The sequence below is a fragment of the Perna viridis genome, chromosome 12 (genome assembly GCF_037379345.1).
Source record: "Perna viridis isolate PV_CMFRI_1.1 ecotype Kerala chromosome 12, ASM3737934v1, whole genome shotgun sequence".
In the NCBI taxonomy this organism is placed as follows: domain Eukaryota; kingdom Metazoa; phylum Mollusca; class Bivalvia; order Mytilida; family Mytilidae; genus Perna; species Perna viridis.
Window position 1 is genome coordinate 33,001,053 of NC_142456.1, and position 23,428 is coordinate 33,024,480.

The 23,428-nt window shown below is 32.2% G+C and overlaps 1 protein-coding gene across 2 annotated transcripts in view; it reads left to right on the forward strand.

The window, feature by feature from the left end:
• The window catches only part of LOC148602105 (calsyntenin-1-like), a 47,167-nt gene that overhangs the window by 2,256 nt on the left and 21,483 nt on the right, over nt 1-23,428 (forward strand). For both annotated transcript variants that reach the window (XM_088556790.1, XM_088556789.1), the window contains exons 2-4: nt 3,420-3,569; nt 16,083-16,275; nt 19,487-19,695. In XM_088556790.1, the coding sequence (XP_088412916.1) occupies nt 3,420-3,569; nt 16,083-16,275; nt 19,487-19,695 (552 nt within the window). The remainder of the gene's footprint in view (nt 1-3,419; nt 3,570-16,082; nt 16,276-19,486; nt 19,696-23,428) is intronic.

Below are 23,428 nucleotides of genomic sequence, written 5' to 3' on the forward strand. Positions count from 1 at the left end.
TTTAAAACTGGAAGCATGGACTAGGTGCACCGGTAGGGTAAGCGTCCTCTGTTTTTTCTAGAAACACCCGTCGAGTTGCTCATAAAAAGGACTTCAATTATTTAGAATTGCATTTGGTAGATTTTAGTAATTTTTTGTGATTTGATACATCTAAATTTACTGAACATAGATGTACATGTATATATACTTTACAATTACTGTACATGTACAAAATGGTTACAATGTAGTTTTGTTTTTACGTTAACAACTTCGACTTCGTGTAAGCTGAGCGCTGCACTTTACTGTCCAACTAACTTCGCCATTTATTTGACCAGTTGTCACTCCATCGACAAGAGTGTCAACTTTTTGGCTAAGCTGTACTACACTTATCAGTGTATACATTTTATTGCCTTTGGAATATTTTGTGATTGAGTCATTCTTGTCATTTGATTTTCACTTTGACCTAAAAAATGGATAGAAACACAATGTTATGTAAACCATATCAGCTACTTTATTTTGTCAACACAATTACACTCTGATTTCCTGTGCTTCATGTGTTTGTTTATTGTAAATTTTGCAGGGCAATTGATGATAAGATATATGTGGTATTTTATATGTCAATTCATCTTAATTAATCATGATAACTTCACCCAGGTTAACAATGCTTGTCATATCTCCATGATGTTATCATTATTGTGAACTGCAGCACCTACATTGTTCATGTACAGAGGCATTTCACAACATGTACTTTTAATGAGTGGGCTATTATTATGCTTTTAGGATTTTCATCCTCCAACACATTACATTTTACTACTTTCTTTCTGTCACATTTTTTGCACTTAGGTACATGTACAATCCAATTGGTACAATGATGTTTTTCTCTCAAGTGCATTGAAATTTTCTCACACAAGTAGAAAAATGTACATGTATGATGTAAAATTTTGTGAATTGAAACTTTGGAATGTCTACATTGTACTCGCATGATAGTACATGTATTTGAACTCAATAAGTATTCAGCTGTAACAGGAGGGGTACATTTGTATTTCAGTTTCTAGCATTTTGTGATATGTCTTGTACTGTACAATGTACATGTAACTAGGACAACAGGGATTCAAATTATGGCAAGGAGCAGATGTCAAGGACCCCCAATTTTCTGACCTAGTAGCTTTGAAATTTTTATTTACCCAGGCATGGGACCTTCATCTATATTCATTGACACTTATATTAAGGACTTTTGGGTTTACTCAAGTGGACTATTGATTTGAAACTTTAAGTTCAGTGGTCAATTTCACAAAAAATCATAAGTTTAAAATCAGTCATAAGTTATGATGTCACAATACTTTGACATTTTATGATGTCATAACTTACGAGTGAATTACAATAAGGATTTTTTTGTGAAAAGGACTGCAGACTCTTCAGCTCTTGAAAATAAATTTGAACCAATGGGACAAGTTTTGATTTGTATGAGAAAAGATTAATCCACCTGAAGCTGATGGTTGGTGACTTCCATTATTATATACACTGTATGGTTTCCTTCATGGGATTACAATACAGCAATATGTAAACTTTTAAGGAGAAAAAATTACATGTTTATCATATTTCAAACTATCTCTCAAATATGGTAGTATATGTGTGTGGGAAGAAAAATATTTGCATCAGATGAACTGTTTAAGTACAAGTTTTGAGCTAGTTTGAATGTTTTAGTATAGTACAGTAGAAAATATAATCTAAACATACAATGTAAGTTTCAATGCTTTCTTCCATTGTTAATTTTCCTAACCTGTTGTTCAGCTTAGATCATGTACATACACATATACATGTATGTAGATGGACAACCATGTGATATATACAAAAAAATTAGAGGATAGGTGCATCTTCAAATTTTAAATGATTTACATGTGAATTTACAAAGTAAAGAACCAAAGCTTAATTATTGTAAAAATCTAGGAAAAAGTCATTTGTGATTCAAATGAAAAAAATTGAAATGAAAAGTTTGGAAACAAACACTTCTTCTACATGTATTATCCCTGATACAATCTGAATACATCATACATGCACTTAGTATTCAAAGTCATGTTTTCATGCATGTAACATATATGTATGTGTATATTGTAAATGTACATGAACAAATATTTTCCTTAAACTGGAGTAGTTATAAGTTCAGAAAACTACATATATGTATATATATCAATCTCTGAATAATCCAAAACCTGTCTAAACCAGACACTGTGAAATCCCTATTATTATTTTACATGCATTTAAATGTTTTTGAACCTTTGTAAACTATAAACCTTTATAAAATGAACAAATTTAAAAGTCTAAGGATTAGACAGCTTTACCATACATATTAATTAACATGATATAAAACATTCAAAGCATTGAGATAAAGTACATGTATATATTCTGTAATATATGCACGTACATGTAAACATTTGTACATGTCCTCCCTCACCTAGGGCTTGACAGTTGTACAATGTATGATATCTGATCCACATTGTTTTAAACCTAAAGAATGAATGTCTCTTGTCTAAAACCAGGTGTGTTATTGTTTAAATGTTGCCTAAATGATTAAACCTTAGATAATGTACTGTAATGATTTATGACTACCAGACTGATTTGAATCTTGTATTACTGGTATATGCATTGATTTTTAAATTTGTAAAATAAGTATTGCACATGTACCTGGAAAATTTACATTATGCATGTTATAATGCACAGGAAAGATTTGAAGTTTGACAAGTTATAGTTTAGTTGTAAATTATGTACTAAAGTACAAGTCCATATATATATATAATTCAGAGAGGTGATTCACAGTGAAAAAAAAACACCAAACAAATAGTACTTTTTTGGTCAATGTATACTTTACTTTTGAAGGGTATTAGTTCTTTTTGTATTATCTGTATTGATCTGTACTTTTAGGAAACCATGCAATATTAAACTGATATCAAATTGAATCAATGAACCGTAACTCTTGCAAAGTACATATTTCATACACAATCTATATAATTTTTATTTCAAAAGTGTAAAAACCAAATGAAAATCTAAGACTGGTTTTGCAATAAGTAACTATTTCTGAACAAGAAATGAAAGTGATTTAATTAATGGAAATGTCCCATAATTAACTTTGTACATGTACTTAATGAAAAAGGGGAAAAGAAGCTGAGAGACCTTTGTGAAAGCATGGTTTTAAGTCTTTTATGAACATTAGAAGCTTGTAAAATGATTTTTATATTGAATTGAGAACTGGTGTTGTTCAGGAAAAACTGTACCCTGACATACATGTACATACAATATGTATAGTAAATCCTATGGCTAGCATACACATGTTACATTGTATCAATCCTTTCTTTTTGTTTGTATGCCTGTCAAAATTAAAGGATTTGATTAAATTTGATTAAAATATTTTGTTTCTAATAGTTGATATAACTTGTTCCTTTTAGAACCCAATCTACATGACCCTGTCATAGTGTCTAGTAAAAAGAACAAACGAGGGGTACCGGTGCTGAGGGGGACGATTCTAGAGAATGAGGATACAGTTAAATTAAATCAGCCATTACAGGCTACAGATGCTGATGAAATGGGTGGAGCACGTAAGTACATGTGTATATCTAGACAAGTCAATATCTGGAACATATCCCTGTAATTTATGAAAATGGTGTATTTTCTAAGTTTTGGCCAAAATGGGGGTTAAAACCGGAAGAACCCCTTCCACTGGATTTGCCACTGTATACAAAAAACATGTATTTACATGTACAAGTATTCATGTTCTTGCGTGGATAGGTCCGAGACAACAGTTTAACTGAAGGTGTTAATTGTGTATTCTATGGTGGAACCTGTCTTAATTAAACCATGAACTATCAGGATACTGTACAACATCTGATATCCTCTGAAATATTTATGTCATGCAGTTTCAATACCAGGGATGTCTTTTTTTCTGCTCTACTGATTAAGCCAAATTCTGCCTTTTCAAATAAGGATTTTACCATATAAAGGAACCATTACTTTACTGAATGGTTTTGTTTGAATTTGCCAATTTCTGCTTTCCTGTTGTTTCTTGTAATACCATTCTTGCATGCTTAACAATCGCCTAGTGTTTTAGGATACAAGAGCGCAATTATTCACAATGCAATTTCAGTATGGGGGGTCCTCACTTCCACTTAAATCTAAAAATGGATCCGGGTGTAATTTCTCTAATCTAATGCAATGCTGCTAAAATTTTTAAATAAAAACCACCATGTCATGCTGTGTTTATGCCCGTAAATTAAAAATGGGGGATACTTTTTCTAACATTATTTTTTCATTAGCCTCCCTAAGCCTTAAGTGCTCCATAAAATACACATATATGTGCTGCTAGCTTTCAAATTCGATACTTTTGGTTCCTTACTGTTGGTACAGTTTTTTCATAAAAAATATCTTTCTTATTATCCACCAATCGTGAACGTTTCTGTACTTTCTTCTTGGCAGCATGTTGGGGTAAAGATCTGGCTGAATACCGAGGAGACATAATTGCGCTATTGTATCCTTTAGTTGCATTATACGTGTATGTTTTACTGTATTTTCATTGAACAAGTAGAATTTAAAATGAGACTTTGTCTGGTCTATTCTTACAAACTTTAACCATGAACACTACACCTGTACATGTATGTTTAATTCACATGTAAAAATGTATTGCCATTCCATGTAAATTAAAACCTCTACCTCATTTTTTAGAATTAAATGATTAAGTACATGTTTAAAAAGACATTTATTTAGTAAACCAGTCATTGAAGTTCTCGAAAGCATAGTCCATAAGAGTTATATGAAGATTGATATTGCACTTATCTTGGGCAATAAAATTGTATCACCCAATTAAATTGTAAGCTGTAGAATTATGTAATCATAAATTGAGGTATTTGCCTCATTTATTTAAATTAACATTTTAAATACCTGAATTTCAATTTAAAAAAAAATCTATGATTTGAAGGGTTCTAAGTGCATCTTATACAGATCTGTCTTTAAATTGGAAAAAAATTCTTTTCAACATAGAAGGTTGGCATTTACATTTTGTATTTATATACAATGTAAATAAAAAACTACTTAAAACACTTTTTAAAACTATATTAAGAATAAATCAGTTTAGAATGTTAACATGTACATGTACATGAACAAATGTATAGATTTCCAGATTCTTTTTCCATGGGTTTAGATTTATGTACAAATAGCATTGATTTCATTGGCATTTTTAGATCAAAAAGTTTAGAATTTATTTTATACAATTACAATTCAAATGATTAATATGTAGGAGTGAAGTGGAAAAAACTCCTACATGTGCATGTATACTTTTGGTTAATTAAGCTGGCATGTAATTTATTAACTCTTCTTGTAAATATTTACATTATACATGAACAAAGACCTCACCTACTAATAACTGTGGTTAAACAATTTTACATGTATATACAAATGTACATGTATAATGAATACCATTGAAAAAAGTGCTTCAGCTTCCTATAGAATTTTCAATAATGGCCAGGAATTACATGTACTTGTAAGATTCAGACCCTGCATTTCTTTCCCAAAACTTGGAAGTAAATAATTGATGGAATCAAATCTCAATGGCAATGTAATTTGAACTTCTGATTTGTAAGGATCCGCACTGCTACAATATTTGGTTCCTATGAATTTATTATAGCATTTGTGATGTTATTTGATCAGAAGTTATATAACTTTTAAAACATATTGAATTTATGAATAATTAAAAGATGATCACATTTCATAGGAATTTGTCAGCGGGAATAATTGTGTTCGAAATGTTCATTTAGACATGTTGTTGTCAAATAACTTTGATCAAATCTTTAATTATTTATGTACTAGATTTACGTGTACATGTATATGTATGCATGTGCGTTTATAATTCAGTTGTTTGATCATCAGGTTTTTGTTATTTTATGAACTTTAGGTACATGTATTTAACCTTGTCTGTTGTGCTCCTATCAATTTCTGAGGTCACACTACTATGTTAAGTGACCAATTTAGGGGAAAATGCCAGTTGTCAAGTAATCAATTCAACTTTAATTTGACTTTAAATGGACAATTACAAATAAGTACATACAAATTACATCTACAAAGATATCAGAAAGCTTTCAATAATTGTATAGAGAGGACAGCGGCCAAGCATTTAACACTTCAAGTCATGGGGTTGTAGCATGACTACTGTATAGGATTAAGCCTATTTATACCCCACACCAAGTGGCGATCCAAGTTTTGCATGTCTGTCCCCCCAAAGGTTTCCAGATGATAACTTGTGAAAGGGTCAATGAACATATGCACATTTGTTTAGTTACATGAAATAGAGGCTACATGTAAGTTTAATTTTCAGGAAAATTCAAAATGTAGTTTTCAAGTCACCATTGCATGGCGTATTATCATTTAATGTTTCATTAATGCCCTAGTTTTGTGTAACCTATCAAAGTAATAGGGGTTCACTGTCTAACCATTGTGGAATACACTTTGTATTATGTTTTTCTCCTTAGTGTGTCACCTACAAAAATACTTACATGTATATACAGTATACATGTAAATCAACGGCTTTGTAAAAATGACTGGTGAGCCATCTGTTCTATTTCACATTACAGCACTTTAAGGTGGTATTTCAGCCTATCCATCCACTTTTTGGCAGAATTTCATGAAAATCGAGTTGTTGTGTACTGAATGTTGGTTGGGCAAGTGTGGAAATTCATTTCGTAACACCTCAGTACGTCTTGATATCCTGTATCTATCATTAGATAGGGGTCCCATATATTGTGGGGTACTAGTCATGTACTTCGGCCTGTCGGACATCTACTTCCTGTTCAACAAAGTTCTGCCATTTTTTGTTTTTGATCCATTTTTAGACACTTACTTATTGAAAACTGTCACTTCTTAATCACTGTATACGTACATGTACATGTAGTTTTGTGGTAAAGTGTTTCTACATTGTCTATATTTGTAAAAATATTTTTAATGCTGTAATTCTGTTTAATTCACTGTACATGTTACCGCTCTCCACAAATCAGGGGTTTCTACATATCCGTCCTTTTGTCACATAAAACAAACACCACTCAATTTAACACAGTGATTTGAATGGTATAAAATAGATGGAATTACTTTTTATTGCCTTTTATCCTCTTTAAGAAATGAATGTGGAAAAAAAAAGGCTGTAAAATAGTTCCTATTTACTCTTAAAATTACAGAATATTTTGTTGTTTTGAAATATTTCTACATGGTTTAGATGCAGATATATACATATAAAACAGAGCTTTACAGTGTAGAAAAATCCTTTTAAAATTTGACAGTTTCATCCTGATAAATTGTTCCGTTAATCTATCCAAATGATCTTCAAAACTGGAATTAGTAAGCATGATTAAACCACTATTATGGATAAGAATTTTAGGAATAAAGGTTCCATTATGTGAAGTAGAACTATGTTTGTGCTTGTGATGACCATGAAATTAAGCCAATTATGGGTGTTGAAAAGGCCCTTGATCAAAATGATAAAGTGCAAACTTCTCTTTGTTCTCAAATCTTTTAAGACCAACAAAACTGGTGAAATCAATGCTAATGAGAGTTATGTATAAACTGGATTTTTTTTTTAATTAAATAAAATTTTAGGGCTTTTTTAACTGAACAATTTCTAAAGCTTTTTTTAATGCACAATTTTTAACTTTTTAGCTCACCTGGCCAATTGCCATGTGAGCTATTTCCAACACTTGGCGTCCAACATTGTCGTCGGCTGTAGTCCATTGTCGTTAAAAATTTTTCAAAACTCTTCTCCTCTGACACTACTTTACCAATTGGAAACAGACTTAGTATGAATGTTCTTAAGGGTATCATGCATAAAACTGATTTAGGGAATTTTGATCTGTCGAAAAAAAGGGCTCTGTTACTAAAAATAGAACATGGGGGCAGACAATAGTTTTCCGCATATATCTCCAAAAGCTGTTAAGTTTAGCTAAATTCTGACATATTAAAAGTGTTTAGCTTGATTAGATCTGTATGCGGTCAAATTTTCCTTTTATTCCATGAAGCCATATTGGAGTTATTGCCCTTTTTCAACGTTTTTGCTATTTTTAATGTTATTTCTTTCCAAAATCCTCTCTTCTAACACTACTTGACCAATTGAAACCAAACTTGGTACAAATGTTCCTAAGGGTATCCTGCATAGAACTAAAGTGGGGATTTTTTATCCATCAAAAAATATGGCCACCGTTACTAAAAATATAACATAGGGGTTAGACAGTAGTTTTTTGCATACATCTCCAAAACCATTAAGTTTGGCTAAATTCTGGCAGAGGTAAAAGTGTTCAGCTTGATGCGATATATATGGGGTCAAATTTTCGTTTTAATCCATTAAGCCATGTTGGAGTTATTGCCCTTCTTCAATGTTTTTTGCTATTTTTGATATTATTTCTTTAAAAAAAATCTTTTTCCTGACACTACTTGTTTAGCCAGATTCTTTAAATATCTGAAATGATCCTTATTAGGACTACAAAAGTTATCAGGGATAAAAGTTGTCAGACGACTTCTTGTAAGAATTATTGCCCTTGAAAGGGGAAAAATAATGTTTTTTTTTACAGTTTTCAGCCAATATCTTGAAACTTTCAAGTCCTACATGTACCAAATTGTTCTTGAGTCAGAATTGTTGGACAACTTCTTGTTAAATTAATTGCCTTTGAAAGGCAAAATTCAACCAGGAGAGCGATTCAGGCTCCTGTGAGCCTCTTGTATTTTAAATGAACAATTTTTTCAGACCTTCTTGAACTAAACATTTTTTTCCTGCTTACACCAGGGCTTAATCTAGACATCAATGACAAGGAGAAGTTTGGGAAAATTAATGTTTGAAAAATAACAATATTGACATATTTGTTTCTGTGATCTATTACAAACACTTCTCCCTGTCAAAGACAAATGGACGAAGTGAGCACTAACAAGGAAAAGTTTTTGCTCATCTCTTCTTGTAGATTAGGCCCAATGGAGAGGTGTGAGGGTAGGCCCAATGGAGAGGTGTGAGGGTAGTTGTGAGGGTTGGGCATGTTCAATAAGCATTGACATAGACTTGAAGGAACACAATCATTTTTAATATGTTTGTTTTAGACAGACTGTCAAATAATTCACTGTTCATGTTGGATATAGATCTCACATACTGTATAGAGTTGGAAGTATAACACCTTGTTGGTTCGTCCATCATTCTGTCTGTCAGAGTTTTGTTACAATTAGCTCAAATTGGAATGCACGGATCAGTCTTTCCGAAGATTTGTTGGATATCACCAGTAAAAATGATGGGGCCGAAAAAAAATCTGGAACGCCAGACCGAAAGTCCAGAAAATTTCCTATATTAGTCATTCTTGATTTAGGTCAAAATGGACGGTAAAACTTGGTTCAGTCATGCAAATAGTATGTCATCACTGGACCGAATGTCCAGAAAAAAAAAAGAACCTTTGGAAAGACTGACATATTTCCAATTTGGCATATATTTGTATATTGAACACAATTTTGATTGCCATCACATATCAACTGCTGGTATCTGTTTTGAGGGACTGCAAATTTTCTCTGTTTGGAAGAGATGGATTTGTATCTAGTGTGACAAAGTATATGCTTCATGTACATGTTTTAGATGAAATTTATAGATTTTGCATGTACAAAAATGTACATGTACATGTATATGCTAAGTTATGAGGCAGCCTTTTACTACCATGTCTATACTATTTCAGGCAGTTGCTGTAAAACAGTTCCACTGGTGTTCTAAGATTTTTTAAATTTGGTTTTTATAGAACACTCAGAATGAAAATTAACTTGTCCATATTTTAAGTCTGCTTTAACACTTAAACATATCCTTTCATAAATGCAAGACATCTTTTTGTCACACCAGAATTGCACTCAATGCCTGGAGTGTTTGAAATCCTAGAAGAAAATCTAAGTTGTTCACACTGTCAATAATGTAGAATAAAAAGGCAATTTTATAATGGAATGATTGCTTTAAACAAATTTTAGAATTGATGGCATTGTCCTATAATGCTAAGGAAATTAAACTTTTATTGTGAATTTTAACATCTCTGAGAAGTCAAACCAATTGATCACAGTTTTTTCTCCAATTTTTCATCTAATTCAATACACAAAGTTCTTAAAAATTTGATTAAAAGGGAAGAGAGGGAGTTTTCATTAAGCAAGTCAAATTTTATTTGATTGGGATGAAAGTAATCAATACTAAACCATTAAAAGATTGGAGGAAAATACTCATCACTTCTTTGAAATTTATAGCTGCTATCAAAGACCTTGTTAATCACTGTAAGAACTTACTAGCTAGGTATTTAAAGGAATGTCACCGAATGTTAGATGCATTAGTTTTCTGTTATTGGCATCACTGTCCATTTAAAAATTTTCATGTTAATTTTTGTGATTAGGTTAGTTTGGACCCCGTGTACTAACTTGGTCAATCATTTTTGGTATGTGGTTATACATGTTGATGTACTAGCATCACTATATCACAATTCTTATCCTTTCATGCACATACCCCTACAGTCATGGTCTGTTGACTTTAAAATTTAAAATTTCATGTGGATAGGTTTTTGATTATCAGACAGTTCCACACAGTATCCTTTTGTTTTAGGTCAGTCATATTACATTACATTACATGTAGCATCCCTTTATCACAGTTCTGTATCTGTGTTATGCAAATGCTCCTACAGTCATGGCTAATTGACTTGAAAATTTCTTGTTACATGTAAGGTCTTATAAGGTCATCACCTAGGTCAGTTGTGTTTGGCATATACATGTACATGTAGTTGCATTAGCATCACTATTGCAGTTCCATATCTCTTTTATGCATTATTAATGCCCCAACAGTCATAGTCTATTGACCTTAGAATTTTCAGTTTATGAAACATCACATAATCACAGTTCCATTCATGAAGATATGTATGCAAACAATAAACCTTTAAAATTTAAAATTGTAATATATGTCTGGATATGAATTTTCGTGGGGACTTATTTTCGTTGCTCCACACACGAAATAAACAAAATTAAATCCCGAACGAAAATTCTGCTTTTACAGTATACTTGAGGAATCTGCCCGTTTCGGTGGTTTCTAATGGTTGTGTTGATATTATATAGGCAAGTAAAATTTCATCAACTTAGATGCTCAATATGACAAGGTCATACCCTGCTTTTGGTAGGTCAACATTCAAGGTCACTGTTGCTTGAAATAGATTTGTTTTGGCATATTGATCAGCACACTTGTAAATATAATTATTACTTTATGCAATAATAAATTGATCTTAGTTACATGTACATTGGCACTTAAAACTTTAACCCTGCCACACTTTTTGTGCCTGTCCCAAGTCAATAATTTCTGGCCTTTGTATGTCTTGTTTCATTTTTACCTTTAGAATATAGAGACAACCATTTCGCTGTACATGTGTATAATGATGTTATGGGGCCTGCTGCAGCCAGCCCCGTGGTATGATAGTTTCCTTGTCGTTCCTTTGAGACCAGTGGATGGCCTTGGGCTTACATACCAGTAGGGTTGTTGTCTCTTTTACATATTCACTATACATATTCTCCATGTATTATAGAATTCCTGAAATTTGATGATGTGTTATTGTCATTCAAACCAGACTGTTCTACAGGACCAAAAATTATTCTGTCATTCAGTTTTAGTGAATAATGCATATTACATTTGTATGTCAATTGATATAAAAAAAAAAATGACTTCATTTTTATGCAATAAAATATTTCTTGGGCTGAAGTATCAATTCTTCTCCTATCAACTCACTTTTCTGTATTACTCCTGACATCCTACATGTAAAATATGCTGTTTGTAAAAAAAATTCATTATGAGATTTGTGGAGACCTTATTCCTCAAGATTCTAGTACAGACAAAATTTTATCAGTCAGTACCAGAGGTCTGTCAGTTATCAAGAATATATGGATCTTAACTTCCTGTATTATAATCCTACTAGGCTACTTACTAATCACGTAAATCTAGATAGCTCACATACATGAAGTTGTCATTGTCGCCTACCAACAGCACAAATTTTCAAAGGTTGATACTGTAGGGTTCTGAAAGTACATGTAACGAGAGAGTGGATGTAATATATCAGAGGTTGATACTGTAGGCGTTCTGAAAGTAAATGTAACCAGAGAGTGGATGTAATATATCAGAGATGCTGGCTCAAAACTTAATAGTAAACATGTAGGTCAAAATATTATATTCCTTTATGTGTTTATATTCCTTTATGTCTTTATTAAGATGTAAAAGAATTTGTATATGATTGCTCTTCTTTATATTCCTTTATGTCTTTATTAAGATGTAAAAGAATTTGTATATGATTGCTCTTCTTTTATCTACCCACAAAGATGGTCCACACTTATTTTGCTCTTAAAACAATTTTTTTTTGCATTTCTTAGTAGTCATATATAGTAGTGCTTTAGTGATAATGCAATAATGGGTTTTGGATGTCTGCCCATAAAGCATAATTTTATTTATTATATACATAGCAGCATTTTATCGAATGTTGTCAGTGTAATAAATTTTGATAATTCACACTGTGAAATTAAATTGGGTAATTTCATTCTCGGACTTCCTGGACGTTCTCCCGCAAAAACATTACAAATTTTATCTCAATCTGCCAATCACAGAATTTAAAATTCATGTTGAAAATATCAATAAATTTTGAAGAAAATCATAATAAATAGGATAATCAATTGGTTATCGTGAATAACTAAAATATAATCGCTCATCCCAAGAATGCTTTAGGCTTTAACTGGTGTGCAAAACAAGTTCTGCACACTGATTAAATCTAGATGTTCTTCGGCACTCATGATATTATTTTGGTTATTCACTCTTTCCAATTAATTATCCTATTTTTCTATACCTACCCAAAATGTACACATAAAGAGCGTACATGTATGCATGTTCTGAGATCTAAGTAGAGGAATATCCAACTGACATTTATAATGCTTGGCCTTATAGATGGTGATTTAATTTTGGTATTATATTTCAGAATTCTTTCCTTAGTTACATGTTTTTTTTTGTACATAACCAGATAGTCTGTACATGTATATGTAGTTAATTTGATTCCATTTAAGTATATATTCCTGTAATGTATCCTATTTTCTAATTTAATCTGCGTTGATCATGAGTTTTAGGTATGATTTTACCATTAAACTGGTAATTGTGGGTTTGTATATTGTTACCAAGGTGTTCTAAAAGCTCATTGATTTTCTCCTATTGTGAGATGTATATTATTTGATCTATCATGAAAATGTACTATTTTAAAACTTTCTCAGAATTCTTAATAAATTAGGCCAAAATTAACATATTGTTTGTTTCTCCAATCCTAAATCTAATACTTTAAGGCTAGGTGATGGTAAATGTAGGTACATTGTAGGTATGGACATATTTTAATTATACATATACAATATTTTTTCTTTAATTTATGAATATGAGATGAATTAAAGAAATATTTGTCTTGTTATTTGTGGGATTTATCAGATAAAATTTATAGATTAATGCACAGTAACGTGGAACATTTTCACAATAGTCAGTTGACTTTTGGGACAAGTTCTTTTTGTACAATAAGTTGTCTGTCTTGCTGACTTTGAGTATAATATGTGTAAGTTTTTGTGAGAATCAAGCAAAATGGGAAAAAAAATCAGAAACATGCATGACAAAACCCAACCGATCTGATAATGTAATTTCACTCAAGGATGCTTTGAATATCTAAAATACCATTATTTCAGATCTCTGCATCACTGGCTTTGCTCAAAAATTTTTCTGTAGAATGTTAGAAAAATTGAGTTTTTTTTAGACAGAATAACATCTGCCCTTGAAATGTTCATTTTGAGGTCATTTAAATGAAATTTGATCAAACAATAACAAAAATGATTTGGAAAATCTTTTCTTTTTTTATTCTGTTGGTGCAAATAGTCAAAATAATCTTTCAAATTGATTTTTTTTCGGACCCTGTTTCACCCACTGCCTGACTCTTGTAGAGACTATCACTTAAGTTATTGAGAAACAAGAGAAGTATTCACCATTCTTACACAGCCAAATGTGCCAGATATGATAATCATATAGTGCTCGATGATTATCATATGGTGCTCGATTTATATGATAATCATATGATCCAAACCATATGATTCTCATGTGTTGCACATTTGCCTGTGTATAATAAGCAGAATTAATTGTTTTCAATTATTCTTGATAAAACATTATGAAGCAACAAATTCTTATGTTTGATTATTCTCGCAAGGATTCAATAAATTAAAACAAAGTCTTGACACTATTATCAGCCTGCAGACTGGTCTTTGCCCTAAGGATTAAAAGCCTTTTAAAGTTCAATGTTTTACTTTTAGTATACCTGATATACACTTACCTTACCGGTGCACCTGGTCCATGGTCCCAGTTTTTAGTGGAGTCCGAGTTGCTCATTTGCTTTTGTTACTTTGTATGTATGATTTTAGTTACTTCATGTTCTTTGTTGTCCATGTCTGGTCTTTGTCCCTAGACTACATTCTTTTGATTACCACTGTAACCTTGGTTCCCTTGATTACTCTTTCATTAACATATCCATACTTTATACCAAACCAATTACAAAAAAAAAGAAGAAAAAAAACGATCCAAAAGGCGATCCCATGTTCTATATTATGCCATTCCGTCAACACTTCAAAAGGAAACTGATTGTCAAGTCAATCGGAAATATTTATTGATTATTGACTTAAGGAAACCAATCTAATTCCTTCTGGTAGAGAGATAAGGATTATGTTACTGGTCTAAGTCATTTACGATAATGGCAGAGACTGTTATTCCTTCTGAAGATGGAATTGGGTGTGAAAATTTGATAATTTTGTTGCCAGTCGATTTGTTTTTATTTTCCGTCATTGTTGACAGAATGCCATTATTTGGTAACAGTCACCTGCGGCTTTTCAGGATGATAAACGATTTTCAGAATCAGAGGTTATATTCTGCTTAAGTTATTAGTGTCATCAGGTTGTTTATCATCCATCCATTGTCAGATTAGGACAATCCTTTGTCTATATAAACTAATACATTTAACCTTATGGTGACATTAAGAAATGTTATGTAAAGTTTATGTTGAGGTATTTGTTATTGTATGCTCCACCAAACTTATGCTGTATGTATGTGTTTTTGTTGAATGAAGATTTTGTGCAGGGTTTTAAAAGCTTGTCATATTTTCAGTAAATGTATAGTTATTCTGTAAAGTTTGATTCTTGAAAAAAAAACCAAAAAAAACATGAATACTGTGATTTTGTTAAACTTTAATTGCAGCCCAATATCGGCTGTTTCCCCTAGAGACTTTCATAAAATGTTGGAAAAAAATATTCCCAAAGGTTCTTGAAGGAAGGAAAATTCCCAATTGTCAGGCATAATTTTTTGAAAACCAGGTAAAGAAGCCAGTGAAATGTTCTTTGGGATATGATTTCTCGGTCCAGTGCTTTCTTCACTTCTGGGAAATTTTTTTTTTCAGAGAGTCACAACCTAATGAATATTGGGAGTACCTATTTGTCAGTTCTGTATTGATTTTCAGTTAGTTCTGTATCGATTTTCAGTTCTAGATTGGGATACAATGCATTTCTATCCCCCCTAAAATATTTTCCCTATGTGTTCGAAATACAGCAAGATTTCCCAAAAATAAAGGATTGGGGCTGCTTTTAAACAAGGAATGCAATCTTTGAGATACAATCTACAAAGAAAGTAGGATGGTGTATTTATAAACAAATGAGCTTGTCCATCTATATGTCAGTTTCATACACCTTGTAGGTGCTGCTCCTTCAAAACCATTCAGTGTAATTTGACAAAACTTTCTGTGAAATTAGCTTGTCCATCTATGTGTCAGTTTCATACACCTTATAAGTGCTGCTCCTCCAAAACCATTCAGTGTACTTTGACAGAACATTCTGTGAAACGTATGAAGGTTAGCATCTTATCAAGTGTTTATGTTAATGTCCAATGCTTTGAATGGGAGATAATTCATCCCTAGGTTTTTACACATTGCAAGCCAAGGTGTCTATCAGTGAACTCTTGTATCTACTAAGTGACTTATAATATTTAATTTTCTATTTTTCAGGGATAATATGTGGTTTCAGGGTGCTATCAGCAAAACACAACTGTCCATTTACAGTACATATGGTGGACAGAAAGAAAGGAATAGGTCAGATAAAGCTAAAAGAAGGACAGAGATTAAACTTCGAGAAACGTATCAGATATAGATTCTCTATTGTTGCATATGACTGTGGAGAAATTGCTAGAGAATCAGACAGGTACAATGTTGTCTAACTGTCAGTTCCTTCTTCTCTTCGGGGGATGACTATTTCAATCGAGGGGGGGCTTATATGGTAGTTTCCCAGCAAATTGTTGTCCCCTTAAAATATGAATTTTTACCACCAATCAGATTGGTCTTAGGGTTAGAACCCTCCTTTTTTTTTGATAATTTTGCAAATTTTGTGTGTGCAATATTTTTTAATAAATGAGTATAAATCTGAGTCAAGTTTTATTTGTTTTTACATTTTTTGTTCTGTTTATTATTATGCTGTAGTGTATATTTAACATTACATAGCCAGCCCATGGTGAACAAGGGATTAACTCAATTCTGTATGAATAACACTGACAAGTATGATTTCCAAAAACAAATGAAGTAGCTAATGATTCTCAATTATAATTGCATTGGTAGTTTGAGGAAGAAAAATAATTCTTAGGATACACATGCTTTATGAATTGTTATTTTTTAGCTGCTGTGAAATTGAGGAAATTTGTGAATTTTGAGGATAATTTGAACATCACCAACTGAACTGCTTGCTATGTGCCCGACTTAATTGACAGAGGAATTATCTCATTAAAATTTAATTTGAAGAAATCTGGTGCATTAACTTGCATAAACAGATGTGTATGGTTTCCATTGGTTTCATGATTAATTTGAACTTGTTCCTCTCTTTGGAGTTAATCTCATTAGTATTGAACTAATGATGAATTAAGTAGCAGTCTTTGTAAGAATCATGCAAAATCTACAAAATGTGATACACCTCGAAAAAGGCTACATATTTTTATTTTTGTTATTAAGTTGCTTTATACATCTAGATGATGAAATTTATACTTATTCATTCCAATTTGTCTGCTCTTAGGAGATTATTCTTGTTGAAAATCCAAGTTTTTATTGTATTTTAGTGTTAGTTACAGAGTTATCTCCCTTAATTATGAATTCTACAGTACATTCTGTATAATTTTTATCTTCTAAGAGCACAGGTTATTTGAAAAACCACATGTCGATATCTGTTTATTATAACAATTTAAACAAAATATCAAAAATAAAAATATGTAGTTTTTCCAACCATAAATCATATTTTGCATGATTCTTAGGTTGAGTGCTACTTAAAATGGCACCAATAAATAGATACTTTGTAGTATATGTAATACATTACAAAGTAGGAAAATGTACCTGATGAATTATGATATAAACAAATGTCATGGAGAAGATTTAGAATAGATTTATTTTAAGTGAGTGCTGAACTGTATGCATTGGCTGAAACACTGATATGATTTCACTTTAAAACTGAATTCCTAGTTTTTGAATCTGTAAATTACTATTCATTTTTTTATACCCCCCACTTGCAAAGTTAGGGGTATATAGTGATAGGGATGTTTGTCCATCCTTCTGTCTGTCCTTCCTTCCCTCTTTCTGTTACATAGGGGGACCCATCTCTTATCTGTTACTCCTTCCATACCACTGAATGGAAATGAGTGAAACTTTCAAAGACTCTGTATTCCGTGTTTCCACTGTGCACCTCCTAGATTTTAAATCATTTGTTAATATGTAGACATGGGGTACCCTTCTCATATCCATTACTCATTCTACACTTAATGGAATTGAAACTTTCACAGGATTTTTATTAAATGTTACACTATTGTGCACCTCCTGTTTTAGATTTTGATTTATATCTAAATGGAGATTTAATAGGAGCATGTTGTCAAATGGGGGAGGGGGTATCAAGTTAATGAGCATTGTTCAGTTTTTTTTTAGGTTTTTTTCTGCATGTGTACTTCCGATTTAGCAAACCTCCATTTAATGTTGGCTTCATGTTAAATCATGTCTGAACACTGCACAATTAAATGTGACATAATGCATTAAATTAAAAGTTATAATTATGAGCTTGGGTAACTTATTGAACAACAATTCTTAATAAAAAAAAATCTACCAAAACTACAGCTAGAGCTCAGTTTCAGACCAAGACCTTCAATTTTGACATAAAACGTACAAATGTAATTGCAGGCTCTGTAGTTGCCTTGGGAACATTAATAGTCAGTAATGTAGTTAACTCTGGGGAATAGAGTTCCCTTGATTAAATGACAATCACTTGATGAACTTCCTTAGGTAATTTACTGGAAATTTAAACTTTGTACATTTTTGTATCCAATAAAGATTAGAATACCTATGACATGATAGGAAGTTAAAATCTTTTTGATAATTTTAAAGCATTATGTTGCTACAAGATTGAAGTCATCACTACAGAAGTTTTATGGTCGTCATCATGAACTTGTGGATCGTTATGTTGTATCCATCTGCACAATGAAAACTGATTTATTCAACGGGTCATAGGTTTCCTTTCCTCATTTGCCTACCTCAGACTTGACTTTTTATGAGCAACTCGGTGGGTGTTTCTAGAAAAGCAGGGGACGCTTACCCTACCAGTGCACCTGGTCCATGCTCCCAGTTTTTAGTAGAGTCCGAGTTGCTCATTTGCTTTTGTTACTTTGTATGTATGATTTTAGTTACTTTATGTTCTTTGTTGTGTATGTCTGTTTTCCATGTCTGGTCTTTGTCCCTGGATTACATTCTTTTGATTACCGCTATAACCTTGGTTCCCTTGATTACTCTTCCATGTCTGGTCTTTGTCCCTGGATTACATTCTTTTGATTACCGCTATAATCTTGGTTCCCTTGACTACTCTCTCATCACGTTATGGTCATTCAATCAAAGGAGGACTTAATCTTTTCCTTGGAGTTACCGCATAGGGGACACTTTTGGAGGGTGCTAAATTTTGTGATTTGGTCTAAGAATAGGTTTATAAAATGTTTGCAGTCTTTATTTTTCTCATCTTGTGATTTGATGAAATGAAAATTATAAGTAAAATATCTGGAGTTACATTTGCTTTTATTGCAAATATATAGTCAAAATTAGAACCTTGCAAAATTTTCTTGTTACATGTTACTTTGAAAGTACTATTGTTCGTGAGATACCATTTTTCGTGGTTTTTCGTGGGTAGGCTAAACCACAAAATTTGGTTTCCAATGGAAAGGAGATTTCCATTGATATGTATACTGAAAACCTCAAAACCATAAATTCAAGAATCCATGAACTTTTTTTCTTTCCTTTTCCACAAAAATTGGTATCTTGGAATTAAAGTTCTTTCACAGTATATATATTGCTCATTGTAATTTCTTAAAAAATAAGCAGCATGCTTTATTCATTTATTCCAGAGCTGTTGTGTTTGTCAAAGTTTTAGATGTGGATGAATTCTCACCGAAGTTTGAAAAGACAAGCTTGTTTGCAGACCTTCGGGAAGGAAAGGTGTATGACTCACTTGTCAAAGTTAAAGCCATTGACCAAGATGAGTCTCTGCAATATGGGAAAATTTGTGGATATGAGATTATCACCCCTGGTGTGCCTTTCAGTGTGGACAATGAAGGTAATTTTCTGATATGGTAAAGTATTGACAGATTTTCACCTAGTTTAGCATGTTTTTCATTTTGGACATAATGGTTTAGTTATCTGGCAAAATTTTTTACTTTTAAAAATTTGATTTTCTATTGTGTCGGTAAAATGCTTCATTGACAGCATGAAACTATTTTGGACTGGTGGACGGGGCTCAGTTGTTCCAATATCCATTTCTGAGATGGTGTTGTAAATTACTTTTCAATGAGTATAAAATGTGTCTTGGAGCTTGTTAGTGAATATTGTTTGTTCATTATGATTCCTTCAGGACAACATACTGTTCCAAATACTGCCATATGACTCTCAATATACATTTGTTATTATCTACTTGATAGTAGTGCTTGTGTGTCATTTGTACATGTAAGTCATATCTGGAATATGACATTGAACCAAAATAAAAAGTGTTCACATGAACATCATATTAAAAATACAACAGAAAAGAATGAAATAAAACACTTACAAACAAATGCCACTAACCCAACTAAAAGCCGGGGATGAAGTCGGGTGCTTCGGAAGGGTGAAAAGTTCCTGTTTCTTGCAAGGCACCCACCATACTGTACATTGGTCAAGTCTGATGGAAAAGGAAGATTAATTTAGACAGTTGGTGGTAGTTTTTGTTCTCCATGATGCGTCACGAGGGGACATGGAAATGCTGGGCTTCTGTCCGTCCATCTGTCCACACTTTCTGCACTTTTTTTATAATGCTCCAACCAGATAAGTTTATTTTTGGTATGTAGCTTTATTATAAAGAGTAACAGATTAAGTTCGACTTTGGTTATGGTTGAATGATTTTTACAGAAGTTATGGTCCTTGGACTTAGAAAATTTCAGTGAATTAAAAGTTTGAAATGTATATTTTTTACGCAGGGGGCATTGGAACATTGTTCTTTTATTTGTTCTAAAAAACTTTAACAAACAACAAAAATTGAAACCAATAGAAATGAATTTGTTTGGTTAACTACAAATACCCTTGACATTCTTATTTTAAAGATCCTATCCATCCCTTGATTTCACTTTCATCATATTTAATATGGTACTTCAGCCTGTAGCAATATTGTATGATAATACATTTGTAAGTCTTCTTCGTAGGAGATTTTCCAGATTGATATTGAAGTTTGCCTGGAGTAAGTCAAACTATTGACAACTTTCATAAGTGCAAAGAATTGATTTGCTCATCAAGTTTGACATTCAGCATTAAAGCAATAATGGTTTCTTTGTGTTTTTGGTTAGAGTGAAGTGTTCCTTGTGCCAATAGTGAATTAAGATTCTTCATTTTGTAGTACATTTGCAAAAGTCTTTTTAGTTGCTTCACTGTCTTTTTTAGGTCATTAATCTTTCGTTTTACTTTACAACTTGCACATCATGCCCATTCACATACTGTAGTAAGTTTATCATGTACAATATAAATCATGTATGTACAATTTCACTAGTCAAAACGATCATGCATGTACTATAACCGATATGGTTGAGTAGGGTTAGTGTTAACAGATTAAATTTTCGCCAATTCTGTGCATAGTTTTATAAAATAAGTATATTATATAGTGTTAAATGTAATTTTTGCGGGTATTTAATTTTTCCTGCTTTTCTGTTCACTGCGAAAATTGCCAAAATTAATGCACTATGAAAATTGATAGATTTGCAGTACTCTACCTATACTCGACATGATGTATCATTCAGCATCGATTCCATTAGGTTTATAAAACTGTGTTTAACCTGCCTGTCTCTGCAAAAGTCTTGTAAATGTAGGCCCTATTTAACAATTCGATGGATTTTATAGAGCTGTTAAAATTAAGAGAGATGATAGATGTTAGCATCTTCTAAAGGGAATTAATCTGAACAAAGAAATCATTTAGTCAATGTCCTGTGGGCCTGAGCAAGTATAGGGATCAACACTAACAGTAATCTGGTAGTTCTGTGCCACCCTAATTTAAGAGTTGACTACTTGATAAATGTTCATAGTAGTCCTATGCGTCTAAATTTTGACTTATTTTTCATAAGATCTAAGAACAGAACCATCATTACCATCTGCACACATCTTATTTTACCTCTGAAATAGACCTGTTGACCACCAAACAAATGATGTTAGGGTCAAACCCTGAAGTAGCTTTACTAAGTTAAGTTTTAATATTTTAGATACCCTAATCTAGGAGTATATAGTCTCTGTTGAAACCAAATGTAGTTAGTTTCATGCTGCTAGCACACTTTCAAGATAGCTAAGTAAAATGTGATTGGTTGGGACCATTATATGATAGAAAACTGCTAAAATTATATTGTTGCATTTGCCTACCACTCTCCCAGGTAAGGGGAAGGTTGAATGCCCTAAAAACATGTCTAACGCCATCACAAACTTTATGTGCATATGTCCCATGCGAGGAACCTGTAGTCCGGTGGTTTTCGTTGTTTTTCATTTTCATTGTTATTTGTCTTATGTTTTTTCTATATATTAGGTGGATTTTTGTCTTTTATGAAAAGTTTCACATCATTTATTTTGGGCCTTATGCAGTTTACTCTATGGTATGGGTTTTGGCCACCATTGTGGAGACAGTACGGTGAATTGTAGAAGTTTGTTTGTTAATTGCTTGGCATTTGATGGATAACTGTCTCACTGGCAATCATACCACATCTACTATACTTAGAAGTACTGTATGATTTAGCCAGTTAATCCACTAAACAATTAATGATTCAGATCACATTGGAGATTTACTTTCTTAAAACCCCTGTAAACTCCGTGGATGTCAAGGAAAGGACCAGTCCATTGACTTGTACCGTGTCTCTGATTTCATCCTTGTTCATACAAGTTTAATTGAATGTTCCTTTTATGTTAGACCTGAAAGTCAGTTTTTATCGTGAATCTCTGAAAGTTTACACTGTGTCATTGCATATAGATGATGATATTTTATTGCTAGTCACCATGGCAACTTTTGATTTTGATAAAATTCCCTAATAATGATTCTGAAAGAGAAGAATAACATGGTTGCTAGGAGTGCCAAGATTAAAATTTTTGAGGACAAGGCCTTGATACAAATTAAATATATTTCAATTCCTTAATCTTCAAAACTTGATGAATGTATGAAAAAAATAATCTAAGCAAGGGAGGATGTGACATTGATACCTATATTGTTATAAAATACACCTTTGGCTTTAATTTCTTGAGTAATTTGAAAATACAGGCTCTACTATCAGTTTAGGAGTAAATAAAAATTTTGTGATTCATTTGGGTACAGATGTTCTTAAAAGGTGATTATGGTAATGGAAGATATTATTATAATAAAGAATAATTTAAGAGAGAGAACAATTCGCGAGGAGCCTATAGAGAATTCAGTATGATATTGTGTATGTTTACTTTGATAAGTTTACTGAAAAGGAATTAAATATGAAATAATGAATTTTTAGGAGGACAAGTTCCCTCCTACTGTGAATGAATATTATTAAAAAAATATAAGATTTTAAGTTCTGTATTGAGTTTAAGGATTTTGATGCGTCCATTGTGGATTTGACACTGGCAATGCGTAAGTGGTGCCAGTAAAAAAATACTTGCCAGTTGCCACTGTCAAATCTAGATTCTTGACAACAAATCTTCAAATACAAAATGGTTTTCTCAATAATACAGAAGTGAAAAAGATTTGTCAAAATAATCATTTAACATCTTTAAAAATAACTTTGCCCCTGCATATAAAAAATATGTGATGTCAGTTGTAGATTGATGTC